Source organism: Cervus canadensis, chromosome 16, assembly GCF_019320065.1.
Source record: "Cervus canadensis isolate Bull #8, Minnesota chromosome 16, ASM1932006v1, whole genome shotgun sequence".
Lineage (NCBI taxonomy): Eukaryota > Metazoa > Chordata > Mammalia > Artiodactyla > Cervidae > Cervus > Cervus canadensis.
Genome location: NC_057401.1, coordinates 33,578,419 through 33,595,966, shown reverse-complemented (window position 1 = coordinate 33,595,966; position 17,548 = coordinate 33,578,419). Strand labels below are relative to the sequence as shown.

General features: G+C 36.6%; 1 protein-coding gene across 4 annotated transcripts in view; it reads right to left on the bottom strand.

Moving 5' to 3' along the window:
* FYB1 (FYN binding protein 1) overlaps positions 1 to 17,548 on the bottom strand; it is a 164,300-nt gene that overhangs the window by 27,382 nt on the left and 119,370 nt on the right. For all 4 annotated transcript variants that reach the window (XM_043488906.1, XM_043488909.1, XM_043488907.1 and 1 more), the window contains 6 exons: positions 8,047 to 8,093; positions 5,840 to 5,859; positions 5,361 to 5,395; positions 4,252 to 4,372; positions 1,497 to 1,656; positions 835 to 979 (listed from right to left, as the gene is read on the bottom strand). In XM_043488906.1, coding sequence (XP_043344841.1) covers positions 835 to 979; positions 1,497 to 1,656; positions 4,252 to 4,372; positions 5,361 to 5,395; positions 5,840 to 5,859; positions 8,047 to 8,093 — 528 coding nt within the window. The remainder of the gene's footprint in view (positions 1 to 834; positions 980 to 1,496; positions 1,657 to 4,251; positions 4,373 to 5,360; positions 5,396 to 5,839; positions 5,860 to 8,046; positions 8,094 to 17,548) is intronic.

Genomic DNA, 17,548 nt, shown 5'->3' with positions numbered 1-17,548 from the left:
AGGGATTATGACTCTACCAGGAAAGGGAGATATTGGAGGAAAAAAGGAATGAAAGGAGAACAGAAAAGGAAGAAAAAGAAAGAACAAGGAAGATCAGAGCTAGGAGAATGAGACAGAAGAGGAGGCACTATAAAGGGAGCTGGAGACTGAGAAGCAAGAGAAGGAAAGTATGACAGAAAAGTTTGCCCTCCTCTTTGGTTCCTCTGGAAAGGATGTCTTGATCTGTCCCTCTGCCCCAAAAAGATGGTCCTGTAATTTTTCCGGGGAAGGTCACAGGTCCAATGGAAAGTTGAACCCTTAGTTGATTGCTAGGGATCATAGAGGATTGAGCTTTTACATTCTTACTCTTAAAGAGCAAAGATGTCATAAAAAAGCATTTCTATTTGTTATATTTTCAAATAACAATGACAAATACATTTATACTCAGATTTCAGAGAAAAATATTTTATATTTTTAGAGCTAACTTTTATATCTCATGCTTCATATTTTACAAAGTCATATGTATTCTAGGCATATCCTTAAAGTCAAATCAGAATGAATATTGCAAAACAGTATATTGTATTGACAACACATCTGCCAATGACCCATTACATTTCAAGTAGTATTTAACACAAATAGCCAAAGAGTAAAATGAAGGACTATAGAGTTTCAAATGAGTTATCATCCATATTGAAGTGATTTAATTCAGTGGTAAATTAATTTAATTTACTGGTAATTTAACTTAGTGATAGAAAGTAGTAGGAAATTAGGAAAGTAAAATTCTAGTATCTTAAAACCCACAATCTCTGACAAAGAGATAGTTTGATTTGCTTTCCAATTTGTTTTTACATATACCTGCTAACATTTTCCTGCTCTGCAACGTCATCATACACTTCCTGGTCATCTTCAAATGGTCTTGATGAAAGAGCACCGAGACAGCCTTTTTTCCGTTTCAAGGAGTCATAGTCAATCTCTACAGCTGTTGTTTTAATATAGCCATCTACCAAAAGGGGAACAATTTATGTTCAGATAACTGTAGTTTAAATATCATGGAGTTGTGAATAAAATATCAATTGTACACTTTCTTTTTAAATTTTCCCTTTATTTCTTTGCTTGCAATTCTGACTTAAAGACTTGTTGACACAGCGTCACTGTGCTTTGTCAAAGTCTCGTGATGTTGTGCTTTGGGGTAAGTCAAGTCTGTTTTCAAGGTTCTAAAGTGATTCAGAAGAAACATTTTTGCTTTTTAACATCAATGAAGAACCTAATACTCTTTGCTCCTCTTTGGGATATTATATTTACATTTTTTCCCAACTAAAAATATTACACAAATGAGGTGAAGATGGAGCTATGTTTGTCATTTAAAATCTTCCTATTTTTGTCTACTCTGTAACATAATGCTACTTATGCTATGTAGCATAATGCAACTTAATGCTATGACTAGCTTTGGAAGAATTTTCACATTAAGATTGGCTCAAAAGAAAACACTTTGAAGTCGTAGAAAAATATGCACTCACATGACCCCCTGGCTGTTCTGCCCAGCCATTTTCCTTCAGGGTTGTCTGTGATGCGAATTATTTCAATATTCTCTCCTTGCTTGAAGCTCAGTTCATTCTTTCCTCCTTTGACATCACAGCAAGCTTTTGCTTGATGGATGACTTGAATAGGGCCTGTTAGCTGCAAAGAGAAAAAAAAAAATCACAACCAGCTTCTTACTATTCACGAAATCCTTAAGGAATGCAGTTTTGAAAGACTAGGTCCACTACTTGCTAACCTGCTTATTACCAACATTTACAGGTTTGAACTAGAAGTTGAGGGTGAATGTTATTTCTGGTGAGGGTTCTTATAGGAGGGGCAAGGGGAAAATTGCAGAGGTCAGACAGAACCAGCAAAGAATAGGTACGCACATGTTCAGGGGCCAGGAGAGAATAGCAGTGATCTGTTGACCTCGGGAACTCTGTGAAAGATTTGAAGAGGAAGTGACTGAAAACCAAACACCACTTATGTATGCGACATGCTGGGTGCTATGTGTTTTTATGGGGTATGCTGGTGTTCTGCTTACTAGACAGAAGTTATTTCCCTCTCTGCTTTGTGCAATTATTCTGATGGTTCTCTGCAGGCTTAAAATAGCAAGAGAGAGAAGGATTAGTAGTGGTGGTAGGTCATACTTGTGAGAAAAACATTTTCTTTCCTTTTTTCAACTTCATGGTACTTGCTATCTATAAACTTGGAGTAGACATTACCTGCTATAAACAAGATAACAGTTTAGAAATAGCTTTGTGAATAAAAAAATAGCAAACGAATATTATGTGATGTTTTTATAATTAATATCCTGAATAGTACAGTGGTTTCTTGACAGCAGAGGAGTAATCTAGTTTAGAGTCCATGAATCTTAAAGTCCTAATTTCCTAATCTTTTGTCTTTCAACAGAATTTCTTGAATCTTTTGATATGCAAATATGCATCATGATTTTTGAAGAAGCTCTACTTTATTTATTGAACTTGTGATGTGATGAATTGTGAGATACCATCATTAATTATATACTACTAAGAAAGTAAACTAGCTTGATTTAAACTTTGATGTGCCAACAATGTTACAATGCATCCTAATTTCAGAATTTTAAAATGTGAAATATTTTGTCATAGAATTAATGAAATGTGGAACTGTATAACAGTTCTCACATTTATTTATTTAATTTGAACATCTATTAACAATTTTGTGGAAGGAATATAGCGTGTAAAGTCCTAGTCTTGACAAATGTTTGAGTTCATGTTTGGTGGTGTGATTTCATATCTTATCTTTTTCTTACTAACAAATATTATTTGAATTAATGAGTGGAACCATCCAAAACTGGCTTCTCCAAAAAAAAAAAAAAAAACCCACAAGAAAAAGCTTCACCTAATTCCTTCAAAACTATAAACAATCTTTTCATAAAAAGTATGTTATAAAGATTTTCATTTAAGAAATTAATTTTCCACGTTTTCCACTTGAAAACTATGAACATTGGTAGCCATACATTCTGTATGAGTAAAATATTTTAATATTCATATTGCAGTCTTACTTTTGCTTATATATAGTAAGCAAAACTGAATGAGAACCTATAATAGACACCATGTATTATTTTATTTAATCCCATAACAAACTTTCAGGAGAAATATCGTCTACTCACTTTAAAAATAAGAATCTGAGGTTCAGAGAAGTTTAGCAATATGCCCATGATTATATAACTCACAAATGCAGCTGGAATTTGAATCCACATCTGTCCAACTGAGTCTAAGTTTTACATTTTCCCTGCGCCCCGCTGTTGCATCTTTGTTTCGCTATAATCAATACACTGGGAAATTATATATAAGCCAGATTTTTATAATTCAAACCATATATTAAATGTTCTGGAGGAACTAAATATTTAAAGGAAACTTGATATGAATCCTTTTCAAAGTGAAGAATAGTTTTGTGACTAGATAATCACTCTAAATATAGCTGACATACCAGACCCATACCAGATGGGCCATGTCATCAAAGCCTATCCAAGAGAGTATAGCCAGCAAGTATAGTGTTAGCAGTAGTAGTAATAGGAGTCATTCAGTTAGAATGAAAGATCAGAGAAGACAGAGGTCAATGAGGAAGGAGAAACAGAAGGTATGAGAAGTCAGCATGTACATAGGCTTAAAGTAAAGGTGTAGATGTGCATCAGGTCTAGACAGCATCAGTCAGGGTGGCTCACGGAGTTTTATTGAGACAGGTCTGCTTACTCCAGAGACACTTCTGTCCCATGCACCATCATAATACATGCCAGGGATATGTATGTGTGTAGTCCTGAGCCCATATTATGAGTAGGTTAATATGAAATGCTCAGTCGTGTCTGACTCTTCGTAACCCCTCTGACTGTAGCCCATCAGGCTCCTCCGTCCATGGAATTTTCCAGGTACGATGAAATGCATAATGAGGAGAGTCAGAATGGATTTGAGTAACTGAGTATTCATTCACTCAACTGACATAAAATTTCCTGAGCTTCCACCATATTTTGTTTAGATTTTATCCAAATTATAAGCCACATATTTTATTTGGATTTTATTGTATTGCATTTCTAGTGCAGGGATAATGGAGTGTAGTAGACAAAAACATTACTGTTATGAAGGAAGTTACTCTGTAGAAAACAATGATTAAGTAGTTGTCCAACCATGTAAGGTTTCAAAAAATGGTGCCCCTTTTGTATGAAAGTTATAAAAAGAGAAGTTACTCTTTTTCACCCATCAGCAAGCAAGCTCTTACTTTAAATTTCTTCTTTATTTCTTGTTCTTTCTTTTCTCTCTCTTTCTGTTCTTTTTTCTCCAGCTCTAATCTCTTCTTTTCCTCCTTTTCCCTTTTCTTCTCTTTTTCTTTGGATGTGTCTCTGTGGATAAAAATTTGGCTGTTTCAGCACCTGCAGGCATTTATGTGTTAGGGCTCACTATTCAGAGAGGTTCCTACCCCAAACAGAAGATAGTATGTGGAATAGAGGTGAAGGTACAAAGCTAAGTCTTGTCAAAATTCCTGGGTGTGTGAGACTGTTCTTAAAACCTGCAGGAGGCATTCAAAGGAGGATGCCTTCCAAAGGCCCCCGCTACCTTTACAACCCCCGAGGGCAAGTGGAAGTCATTGTTATAAAGGTTCCTGTGGCCTGTCAGCATGAATACAATTAAACCTACCCCCCTACTCTCGCTCACAAGAGTACACTCACTGGTACAAGTTCACATACACATATTCACTCGTACTTATAAGTACAAATCTTCACTTAGAAACTTTACTCAGAATTAGCTGAATTCTGGGTAGGGAAGATTAACATATTTGAATCAACAAAAGATAAAATAAGAGAACATGCTCATTTTTATTTTCACTCATTTGCTAAGAAATTTCTTAATCCTGGGCCACCCAGAAACCCACTTGGAAACTTTTTAACATCTTTCTTCTCAAGCAGGTTAAAACTTTGGGATTCAGTGCTGTGTTAAATCATCTCTCAGAGCAGAATTTTGAGATAAAGTACTGCCTAGGTGAGGACATTGTAATATACACACAAACTCACTTGCCCAAAGACATACCGAGAGCAAGAAATACAGATTCCTGGCCCTGTAATTCCCTGCCTGTGGGCTGTCTAGTGGGTTGCAGGCCTCTGACCTCTCACACAATGGCATTTTAACAGAGTCCTCTGTAAAATCCTTTGACAAGAAAGGAATCTTTAGTCCTTTGTATTGAAATAAAGGTTATCATTATACGCCCGTCATTTGAACAGTTGAACTTTCCCCCTCCTAGTATTGAATATCCATTCATTCTCCCTCATACAAATTAGTATATTCATCTTAGAAGAAAAATATCATGGTAAAAAAAAAAAATGTAACTCATACATGTCTTCATATGTTTCTCCTTCACTCTCTTGTTCCTGTCGAGAAAAATATTAATAATGATTAATTGCAATTATTCAATAAAGGAACAAATATATACTACACTGCTCAAATACTCAGTAAAACAAACATAAATTTGTGTGTATGTTTGGCGTGTTTAATTTTTTTTTTTTTCCTTTTTGGAGACAGACTGGGAAAGGAAGCACAGAAAGATTTCATTTTATATCTTGCTATGTAATTCAGAGTTACAGCCAGACTTCAGTTTCTGTTTAGCATAACAAAATTACCGAGTCAGTGAAATGACTGGTGTTTAATGTCTCAAGCATTTCAGGTGAAATAAGATTGCAAAAGGAAACATATTACCATTATTCTTAAGAGTTTTCATTTTTTGGTTTATGTCAGTAGAAAATAGATCACAGCAATTGTTACATATTCTAGTTACAGCAATATAATATGAGAAGAATAAAAAAAGAGAAACTAACCTCATCTAGATTTCCAGTACCTGAAGTGTTTAAAAAAAGGGATAGCAATTAAGAAGTGCTTTAATAGAGGATTGTTAGATGTAACATAATACTCAAAACAGTCCATAATGTTAACAGAATCTATACTTCACCAAAGGTTTAGAAGTACACAATAGAATATGTGGTTTAGATCCTTACTATGGCTTTTCTAAACCTTGTAACTTATTATAAAATAATTTCATTAGCTTTCATAAAATAATGCAAAAGTGAAAAAAACTGAACACTCTTTAGTCTCTTTACAAATGGACACTGAAAGCACCCGTATTTGGTTTTTCGGGCTTGTGTGGAACACAGGCTTTACCAGAAAATCACAAGTTCACACTTTTTGACTCATTTGTTCCTAAGGATCCGCTTTCATGTATCAAACAAATCAAGTTAATTAGATTTTTTTAAAAGATATTTTACTGCTCAAGTAAGTGTTTAATAAAATCAACAAATTTTCAGGTATTAAGACATCATCTAAAACAGTAACAATAAAAACCTTGTGGAACTGATACATGAATGAATAGACCAGTAGAATAAAACAGAGAGCTCAGAGATAAAATTTAAATACACACAAATAGGAACACACATTTGTAGTTGTTTAGTTTCTAAGTCTTGTCTGATTCTTTTGCAATCCCAGGGACTGTAACCTGTCAGGCTCCTCTGTCTGTCAGATTTCCCAGGCAAGAATACCGGAATGGGTTGCCATTTCCTTCTCCAGGGGAGAAAAAAAAAATCTAGGTTTCTACCAATTCCTCAAAAGTGGACTGCAAACAATCAAAGACTAACTATAAAGGATAAAGTTCATAGAAGAAAATAGAAGAAAATATTTTTATTTCCTAGGGATAGGAATTCTTAAATAAAACTTTAAAAGTACAAACTACAAAGTATTAATAAATTTGATTATATCAAAACATATTTATGTTCAATGAAGGACAGTATGGACTAAGTTAATAGACAATGGACAAAATGAGAGAAGATATTTGCAGATATTTGCAATCCCTACAACTGCTGCTGCTGTTAAGTTGCTTCATTCGTGTCCGACTCCGTGTGACTCCATAGATGGCAGCCCACCAGGCTCCCCCGTCCCTGGGATTCTCCAGGCAAGAACACTGGAGTGGGTTGCCGTTTCCTTCTCCAATGCATGAAAATGAAAAGTGAAAGTGAAGTCGCTCAGTCGTGTCCGACTCCTAGCGACCCCATGGACTGCAGCCTACCAGGCTTCTCCATCCATGAGATTTTCCAGGCAAGAGTACTGAAGTGGGGTGCCATTGCCTTCTCCACCCTACAACTGACATGGTATTAATATCTGGAATACAAAGGAACTCCTGCAAGTCATCCAGAAAAAGATACCAATCCCAAGAAAAAATGGTCAAGGAATTGGAGTTGGCAACTTACAGAAGAGAAAACCACAAAGGCTAATAAACAAATCAAGGTTTTGAACTCAATAGTAAGCTGAGATATGAAATTGAAACAAGACATTTTATACACAGAAGATTGGAAACAACTGGAAATCTGCCTCTGCACTGGTGGAAGGCAAGCATCTTGGAGTCCTCATGCCCTGGGATGGGACTACACACAGATGCAGCTCTTCTAGAAAGTACTCCAGTACTACTCAGTCAAAATGAATATGCCATAGCTTACAAGCAGTCACTCTACTCCTTGATACACATCTTAAAGGAAGGCTCTCAGGGATTCACATGGGGATATGGACAAGAAGGTGCACTAAACTATTAATATCATTTTCGGTAATAGTGAGTTGGAGGTGAAATATGCATAGGATGCATACCATAGAGAGCTGTGCAGTAGTTAACAGAAATAAATTAAATATACACATAATCACGGATGAGCCTCACAAAACACATTAGTCTGAGTGTAAAAAAAAGACCAGAATGAGCTATAATATGCTGTTTATGTAAATTGAAGTATATACATATACACACACAACAATATACAAAGAATGTGTACAAAATACATATACACACTAAGTGCATTAAAATATTTCACTCTGGTAAGAGAAGGAAGGAAAGAGAGTGGGTCGTGAAGAGAAAAGGGAATAAATAAGCAAAACGAGAGGACTTGCATGGACTAATGATGATAATGACTCATTAATGACCCTATGAGAACAATTAACTCTAACTGTCATATCTGAGGGAACAAAAAATAAAACAGCATTTGCCTCTTACCATCAGAGTGCATGACACTATCTTGATTTTCTTCATTTACAGGGCCTCTGAAAACAAGAGAGAGGAAAAAGTGAAAATGGGATAAGTAGATGCTCCTCTTACAATGAAAAAGAAAAAAAAATAAAAGGATTATTTAAAAATAACTCTTGGACTTCCCTGGTGGTCCAGTGGTTGGGAATCTGGCAGGGGACACATGTTTGGTCTGGGAAGATCCCACACGTTTCAGGCAACTAAGCCTGTGTGCCACAACTACTGAAGCCATGCTCCACAACAAGTAAAAAACCACCACCACGAGAAGCCCATGCACTGCACTAGAGAGTAGCCTCCACTTGCCACAAGTAGAGAAACGCTGCGAGCAGCAACAAAGAGCCAGTGCAGCCAATAGTAACAATAAAAATAATAAAATCTTTTTATTTTTTATCTTTTTAAAAATAAGATAAAAATAACTCTTTTCTCTTTCATATCTACTCTGCTTTAAAACTTCAGAAGTCAGTAGAACAAGTTTTAGCTCTGTACTGATGCTGCTACTGCTGCAAAAAAGTGGAGAATTGGGGAACTTCTGTCCAGCACTGTCCATTCAAAGTGAGCACCTACAATTAATCCATAGTTTCAGGGCAGTAGTATGTTTTTCTGTTAAAAATGACAGTATATCAATAAGTCAATTCTGGATTCTGATGGCAGATAATTGGCCGTACGGTATAGATTTCAAAGGCCATTAGTTTCAGTCCTGGCTCCTCCCCGCTTCTAGGTATTCTCCACCTGGCTTTGCTTCCATCAGTTGTGGCTTGGACTCCAAGGTGCTTCATTTCAAACCACTTCACTCCAACTGCTCATCAGTTCAGTTCAGTTCAGTTCAGTCGCTCAGTCGTGTCCGACTCTTTGCAGTTATCAATACCTGGGCCCCACGAATCCTTAATGATTTATGGACCCATCTATATTTTCTATTTCTATTCTTGGGTTGATCAGCATAGCTGGGGAAAATTGTCATCTTACTGATTCGGGAGATTACAAATAATTGACATTCAGTCTCAGCTGTACTCCCAACACTATCCTATAATCTCATTACATCTTTTTCCTAGTCAATCTTCTCTTATATCATTCTTCTCGATAACTATTCAAGACCTTCACTTCTTCCCTTAAATCTCCTATTTCTCTCCTTCCCTTTATCATTAGATGATTTTGTTTCTTATTTCATTATTTAGCTGTTATTGGGAGTGAACTCTCTTAAGAAAATACATTCCTTTAACTTCCAAGTTTATCTACAATTACACCCATCCTTACATCTCCTGACCAAAGTTCTTCTTTCCATCTGTGTTCTGAATGCTATCTGAATGATCAGTTATTTCACTCCTTTTATTTGTTTTCTTCTGTGTGTCATCATATCATTTATTTTTTATTATTATTGTTCTTCTTTCCCTCCCCATCCCTAAATATCTCACTATAGTAAGTCCTCTACAAACAAATCTTCAAGTTGCAAGCTTTCAAAGATGCAAATGTGTGTATGTGTTTGCATATCCAACTACGTCAGGAGTAAATGAAATTGCAGCTTGCCCTCCATCTCCTATTGCTGATGATCCTTCAGCTCTGCTATCTCCCACCTCTTCTCCCTCCTCCAATTAGTATCTCTTCTCGCCTGTTCACTCAATACCAGCCCCTGTATGTCAGCTATTGTCATGTTCTAGTGTATTTTGAAGATACTGTACCGTAAGAGTAAAAATATTTTCTTTTTGTGTTTGTTTTTCTATGCATTATTTATGTGAAAAGTATTATAAACCTATTACAGTAAGTACTATATAGCCCATTGCGTTAGTTGGGTACCGAGGCTCGTAGTTACAGCCTAAGCAGTACTTACAACCTAGGTTAGAACAAATGAACTTACGAGCTTCCTCGGAATGGATCTTGTTCATATGTAAGGGACTTATTGTACTGCTTCCTCCCTCAGCCCAAGTTACTCTCATTCATAAAGGACACACGTTTCTCTTCACTTTTCTAAATTCCACACATCGCCACAAGGACATCTTCCTCTTCCCAGTCCAAGTAGGAAAAACTGTCCACGCTCACTTTACTTGCTCTCCTCCCCTTGTTTCTTCATTGACTGCAAGCTAACTTCCTTCGCTAGTCCTTCACTGAAACTACTCTTAAGAGGCTTAATTACTGAATCCACTAAACACTTCTCAGCCTGCAGCTTCCTTGATTGCTTTGTGGCCCTTAACACCATATCGGCTATTTTGCCTTCCTGGAGCCTCTTTTGGTTCCACGAGAAAGCTCTTCTTGCTCATCTATTGTCTCTCTGGTCTTGATCCCACAATTTTCCTTGTGGGTTAGTTTCCTCTGACTTCTCTTTTAAGTGATGGTGTTCTTTTGTGTTCTTGTCTTGGCTTCCTCATTTTTTCCCTTCTACCTTTGCCCCTAGATGGCCTTATATTCTCATATGCTTCCTTACCTTCACAAAGTATTTTAATGTTGGTGACTTCACATTGAAATGTCTAGCCCGTAGAGAATCTCATATTCTTTGTTTCAGACACATCTATCTATCTATCATCTACCTATCTATATATTCATTTTTCTATCTGTGTTTATAGGTCCCACTGATGGTTCTACATTAACATCCCTGAAGCTGAGGTTTTCCTTTCTCATTTCAGCCTAAATCTATTTTTCCTACTCAGTTTCTTACCTTGGTGACTGGCACCACAAATTCACTTCACCACCCAAGCCTCACTCAAAAAGTGAGAGCCTTTATTTCTCATTCTTTTACAATGCTATGTCAAATTAACCAAGTTCTGTCAGTTCTACATATTTAATATCTCCTATAATACACTTCCCCTTCCATCTCTCTCCCCTGTCCTGCTAGACACAAGAGCAGGATTCTACCATCACTAGTGTGGACCCCTATAGTGGCCTTCTGGATAGTCTTCTAGTAACGAGTGACTGAACTAAAGTGAACTGAACTCAACGAGAATTGTGCTTCATCTTTTCTACCCTTAAAGTCCCTTCTTTATGCAGCTGTCAAAGTGATCTTTCTAACGTGAAATAATACCATTTAAAGAATGTGAACAGGAAAAGCCTTGCTATCACTAAGGCCATAAAAAAGGCTTAGTGGGTGTCCTTGTGACTCTGGAAGAAATACCTTAGATACATATATGTAATCACAAACTTTTATCTAATAAAGTCACTCAAAAATTGAACATTTAAATATTAACATATATGCCTAGCTTACTATCTAGGTAAGTGTGAATGGCCAGTGAGATTGATAATGACACTTGTTTTTCTTAGTTGGCGTTTTTAGATCTTAGAAGATTCAGAATTATACAGAAAGGATGAAGTAATTCAAACCCATGATACAAAAATCTGTGAAATAAGTTTTCTAATCATTGGGACAATAATGTATGTTCAATATTTTAAGTGTTGTTATGTTTAAGAAATTTGTTACATTAGATATTCATGAGTTAGGCTTATTATTTTAATTGAAAAGTAAGGACTCTTAAGTGTTGAATGTCTATGATTGCTGGCCTCGCAAAACAGAGTCAGCTAAAGCTATGAGCTCCTGATAAAAAAATCCACCGTCACCTAGGAAGGAGTCTTATGTCTTACCTAAACAAAGAAAGAAACACATTTAGAAAATAGAACGAAATTCGATCAAATGCTTGTCTATATCCAACAGCCAGTTTACAGAGGAATGGGGAGCACATAAGCTTACTATAAGGAAGCCATCAGCACAGGGGAGACTGTGGGCAACTATAATGCCCACCAACAACTTGATGTATTCAACAAATAAACTGCAATAAGTAAAAAGAAAGTAATACAAGGGGAACCTATAGCTTGAAAGAGAATTGCAAAACATGTAAGCCATAGACTTTGCTTGGATTCTTACTCAAACAAACAAAAAAACCCACCCAGGATTTAAGAGACAACTGAATAGTGGCTTGATGTTTTATATTAATACAAAGGGTCTATTTTTAGGAATACCTACTGAAAGATTTACCAGCGTAATTATATGATGTTTGATATTAGTTTCAAAATAATATGAGACGAGAGAAGTGGGTAGTGTATAGATAAAACAAGATTGGTAGTGAGCTTATAATTGTTGAAGCTGGGGAGGGGTGTATGGGTACTCATTACATTATTCTCCTTGCTTTTTATATGCCTAACATTTTTTTAACATAAATATGTTTCTTTAAAAGTATCTGAAAAATCCAATTGTAAATGCAATTGGATTATTTAAAGGAACTGGATATGATATAATGGATTTATGAGTTGTTTACAAGTTCTTGGGAGGGTTTTGCTGAGTAAAGTTATGAAATTTGTTCAGTCAGGCATCAGAAATGCTTAAAAATAAAATTCAGTATGTAAATTCATACATGCAATGTCAAACATGTAAAGGAGTTTAATTGCTTAAGTTTATTATGAGCACAAGTATTGATATGAAAGAATTTAGTCTGAGTTGTCCAATCCTTTATCAAAGATCCCCCTGAAAATAATCATTTTTATTGAAATAAAAATTACTAGGTGTATAAATAGCATAGCAAGTTATGTGAATTTAAGTACTTAAAATAAATTAGGCCTTTTCACTATTAACTTTAGTGAATTGAGTATTAATTTAAAGCATAAGAGTATTAATTTAAAGCATAACACCTCAGACATCAAAATACATTGACATTCTATAGAATAAAGTCTATTGTCCTTTTCATAGTGTACAGGTCCGTAAGATGAGTCCTGCTCTTTTACAGTTTTATTTTTCATATTTCCTCTTCTTACAGCATCTTCTTCAGATATTAACACTGAATTCACTTATTCTCTGAACATGTTCAGAGAATACTTAGCCCACGCTATTGGCTTTCTCTGGAGTAATCCTCGCTTCTAATCATCCCCTGCCGAGGCCCTCCTTAATCTTTAAGATTCTCCTTTAACACCCCCTCCTCTGTGAAGTTATCTCAACTCTCCCAAGCTCAGCAGTTGCTACTTCCATATGTCATACATTGCTCACTACAGAGACTATTCTGGATTACTATAATTATACAGCGATTACTTGCAGGTCTCTATTCTTACTATAAGATCATAAACCCTTAGTATGACGAGATTATGTCTTTGTTAGTTAATTTATTATTATGACTGTCATTTTTAGGAAGCTGTTAGATTAATTCTTGTCAGGTATAGGACTTTTGACTAAATTAATGCTGTCTTAGTAACACTAAAGCAAACTGTTTATTATTTTTGAAAATAATATTAAGTTAAAAAGACTACTGGACTTGCAGTTAACTTCCTGAAACACACGGAAGAGTAACAAATATTTGCAAAATGAAGATCTGTGTAGCATGCTTGTACATACGTACTTGCACTTAATGCAAACCATTTATTACTTGCAGGTAAGGTTTACATGCATATATATATTCATGGACCCAACATTATAGCATCTAAATTTTAGTTTTATATAGGTCTGAATTCAACACATATAGAACAGCAAAATATTCACTAAGTATGAAATAATGTTAAGAATAGGAATAACAGTGAAGAATAAAAGGAAGAAAGATGAGGGGGAGAAGGAGGTGAGTGTCATCGATAGACCCAGATCAAACTGTCACCAATTGTTCAAAAAAAAAAAAGTATTACAAGCATTGAGAAAAGCCAAACAGAGAAAAATAGACAATCAACGAAACCAGTCACAACCCAAGTCCTAGAAAATGAAACAGAAGGAGTGGGTGAAAAAGAAAAGGAGGCTTATCAGTTGTTACAGTAAGGACATCTATTCAAGAAGGTCTTTCATTATAGTTCTCTGTGTTTCTACTTTAGCATAAGGAATTAAAAAAGAAAAGCAAAATTAATTTAATGTTATGACTGTCATGCTCAGAAAGCTACTAGAGCTCTATATCCTGACTTTTAAAGATGGGAAGCTATTGACCTTTATACCTTATTTGCCACTCATGACCTTTATTCCGTGACTCTAGCATTTGTCAGTTTGATTTTTAAAGACAGAGGAAATCTAAGTGACACTTTGTTCCATGCCTGCCCTCACTGAAAATGAAATCCAGTGAATTTTTCTCTGGAACACGTCTTCCTGTATTTAACGCATGAGAAATTATACAACTATGATGACTTGTTTAAGCCAATGGACTTAGGTAAGTCTGTCTGGGAGTGCATGACTGATATGGCAAGTCTCAAATTTCAGAAAATGTTAAATATTTCTAACTAATAAAAAAGGTTACAATGCTGAATTCTTACATTTCCTCTAATTTTAGAGCCAGAAAAATCTCACACTGAGTAAGAATGACCTCAAGGTAAGATCTGGTTAAGCTTTCCTTTTTCAACCTTAGTCATTTCCATTAGTTGTTATTTCTTATTACTTCACTTTTCCTGTCTCATTACTATTAATAACCATGTAATTTGCTTTGTATACTAAAATATTCAACTATTGGTTCTATATTCATATGAAGAAAAAGTTACATTGTTAAAATTATAATTAATTTTTTAAAGTGGCACCAAGAAATATGTTACCCTAAAGAAGTTGATTTGAACAAAATGATAAACGAGCTCTTCTGACCCATTTCAGTTCCTCTTCAGACTATCTGAATAAAGTAGAAAATGGAGCTAGCTGCTTTCTGACCACTAGGTGGGGAAACAATACAATTTAAAATGCAGTATAACTTTGGCTTCAACTACTTTTTAAAAAAATATGTTTATTATTTTAAATTCTCACCTGCCTCCAATTTTTTACATTCTTAAGGCATTCTGACCTGAACGATATAATTACAAGTGACTTCTGGGAAGTAGGCAGGTAATAAAGGCCATGTGATCTCCTGAAATTCTTCCTTTGATCCACATTAGAAGTTCTTTTCCTTGCCTTAAGCAACACAGACTCCACACCCTGGGGGAAATGTGAACCTTATCAGTCATTTATGCCTCTGGGGAGCTGGTCCCTCACCTGAGCGCTGGTTCTTGTTCTAATCCTTTGTTCTAGGAATGCACTTTCTCTGTGATCCTAACAATGTCTGACTTGAAGCATGGGGTATACGCCCACGACAAACATATATTTATAACTCAGAGCTCCCTTCCAGCTCTTCACTTCTTACATCTAATTGCCTCCTCAACATCTCTGCCTGCATGCACACCACAAGCTTTGAGCAACTATGTTGTCCCGATTTCCCCCACGCCCAAACTTGCTCACCTTCAGTCAATCTCATTCAGTCATGGACACATCATCCTTGGAGTTACTCAGGCTCAGAACCTTGGAGCTGCCCTGGATCCTCTTTTCCTTTCATACCCTAAGTCCAGATTCTGTGGTCTCTACCTTCAAAGTACATCCTGAATCTGGACCCCTGTCATCATCTCCACTGCACCATCCTGGTTAGAATATCTTGCCTGCATTTCTGTAGGATCTGCCTAACTGGTTTTCCTTCTTCAACATTTGCCTACTACCTTTTTTCAGACAACGATTAAGGTAATACTCACAAAACGTGAGCCTGAAAACATCACTGCTCCACTCAAGCTCTTCAGCATTTCCCCCGTCCCTTAGGATAAGAGCCATCATCTCTATCACGACCCGCAGGGCCTGCATGAGTCTGCCTCTACTACACTTTCCGTCTACTCAAGCCTCAGTTACCTCTTTCCGAGCCCCTAGACATTCGAGGACTTTGTTCTGTCTGTCCTCGCTGACTAGAATGGTCTTCCCCCAGATACCTGCATGCTTTAACGCCTTCACTTCCTTGAGTCTTTTCTCAAGTATAACTTCCTATAAAGGGAGCGACCCTCATCTCTCCTTTAAAACTTCAACACACTGTCCCCAGCACTCACACTGCACCACCTAACCTGCTCTACTTCATCCCATATCATTTGATATTTCCTAACATTCTATACTCTTTACTAGTTTATTATTTTTTCCCTTTTGTCTCCTGCCCCCTGCTTTATGTGAGTAGGGGTCTTTATTTTGTTCACTGATATTTCCTGAACTTCTATTACAAAGGCACAAAGTGGTGCCTCACAAAATAATTACTAGAAGGGTGGTGGTGCAAAGAAAAAGCACAGAGACACCCATCTTTCACAATTTTACTTAAAGATCATTCCATAAATTTCCCTCTCACATGAAATATAAATTTGTGAGCCTGACTATCAAGACCCATTTTACTTTCATTTCCTCTTTGTGTCTTTTCTAGCTTCCCCTACTTGGGGGGAAAGTTTCCAATTTAGATATTTCTTCATTTTGGATTTTACTTGGGCTCTCTGATGGGAGCCTGAAAGTCTTACACCATATACCACATTTTTACTTTTGAAAAAATAATCATCTTACAGATATCCCTTAGCTTTCATCTTCATCTGACATTTAACTTTTAGATGTGACAGTTCCAGCGAATCTAGGCAATGTAACATCTAAAGTCTTGTTTCTCAGCTTCTTTTTTTTCTGAGAGTATACATTTTGAGGAGTTGGTAACTCTTAAATGAATCAGACTTTTGAATTAGGAGTCCTTAATAAAATGGAAATAAGGATGAAGTTAAGTTGATTACAACTGATGGATTTTGCTAATTTCTGATGTAAGCAATGTTACAAGCAAAAATTTGAACTTGGTTGGTTGGTGGGCTCTTTTTGACTTTGTAAGAATTTCCTACAAATGTGGGAAATTGACCAGCATCGGTAAGACACAGTAGTCCAGGCTACTGGTCTCTTTGAAATTCTTTCTTCCTTCTACAGCATTGTATTCCTCACCTTATCATGGTGGATTCTAGGGGGCAGGTTTACAGAAAAGAGTTAACATAGCAGGCCTGAAGCTGCTATTTTAAAAAGAATCTTCTACCAAGATAGTCTGTTGGCTTATATCTGGGAACTCAGCTTCTAAAGCATTCCTTGCACTGATAGGAAAAGTTGCCTAATGATAAGAGTGCTTTGCTGTGCCTAGACTGTATAAACAACACGACTTATGGGGAACACCTGCTTTACTTCTAGAAGTCTGGTATTTTGGTAGTTGCTAGGCTGGCTCAGAGATTAAAGCGTCTGCCTGCGTCTGCCTGCAACGCGGGAGACCTGGCTTCGATCCCTGGGTCGGGAAGATCCCCTGGAGAAGGAAACAGCAACCTACTCCAGTATTCTTGCCTGGAGAATCCCATGGACGGGGGAGCCTGGTGGGCTACAGTCCATGGGGTCGCAAAGAGTCGGACACGACTGAGCGACTTCACTTTCAGGCAGAAGGTGCCTAGGTGGCAGCTTTCAATAGAAGGATGACTCTAATAGGCTTCCCTGGGAAGCAATACCACACATCTATTGCATTTTTGTAGCTAGAGAAAGAAGCAGTTTTACTCCTGTCCACTGCCAAGTTTAGAAGAAGAGTATGACTAGGGTAAATCTTAGCCACGAATACTCCTGTATGCTAAGTCTTGTGTGTCCTTGTGGTTGATCACCAAACCCAGGACTGGTCTTGGGGACTCTCAAACAACAGGAATAGTGATAAACCCTCCTCCATGATTTCTTCAGTCAAAGAATTACCAATCTTTTTGCCTTATAAATTATCAGGAATTCATA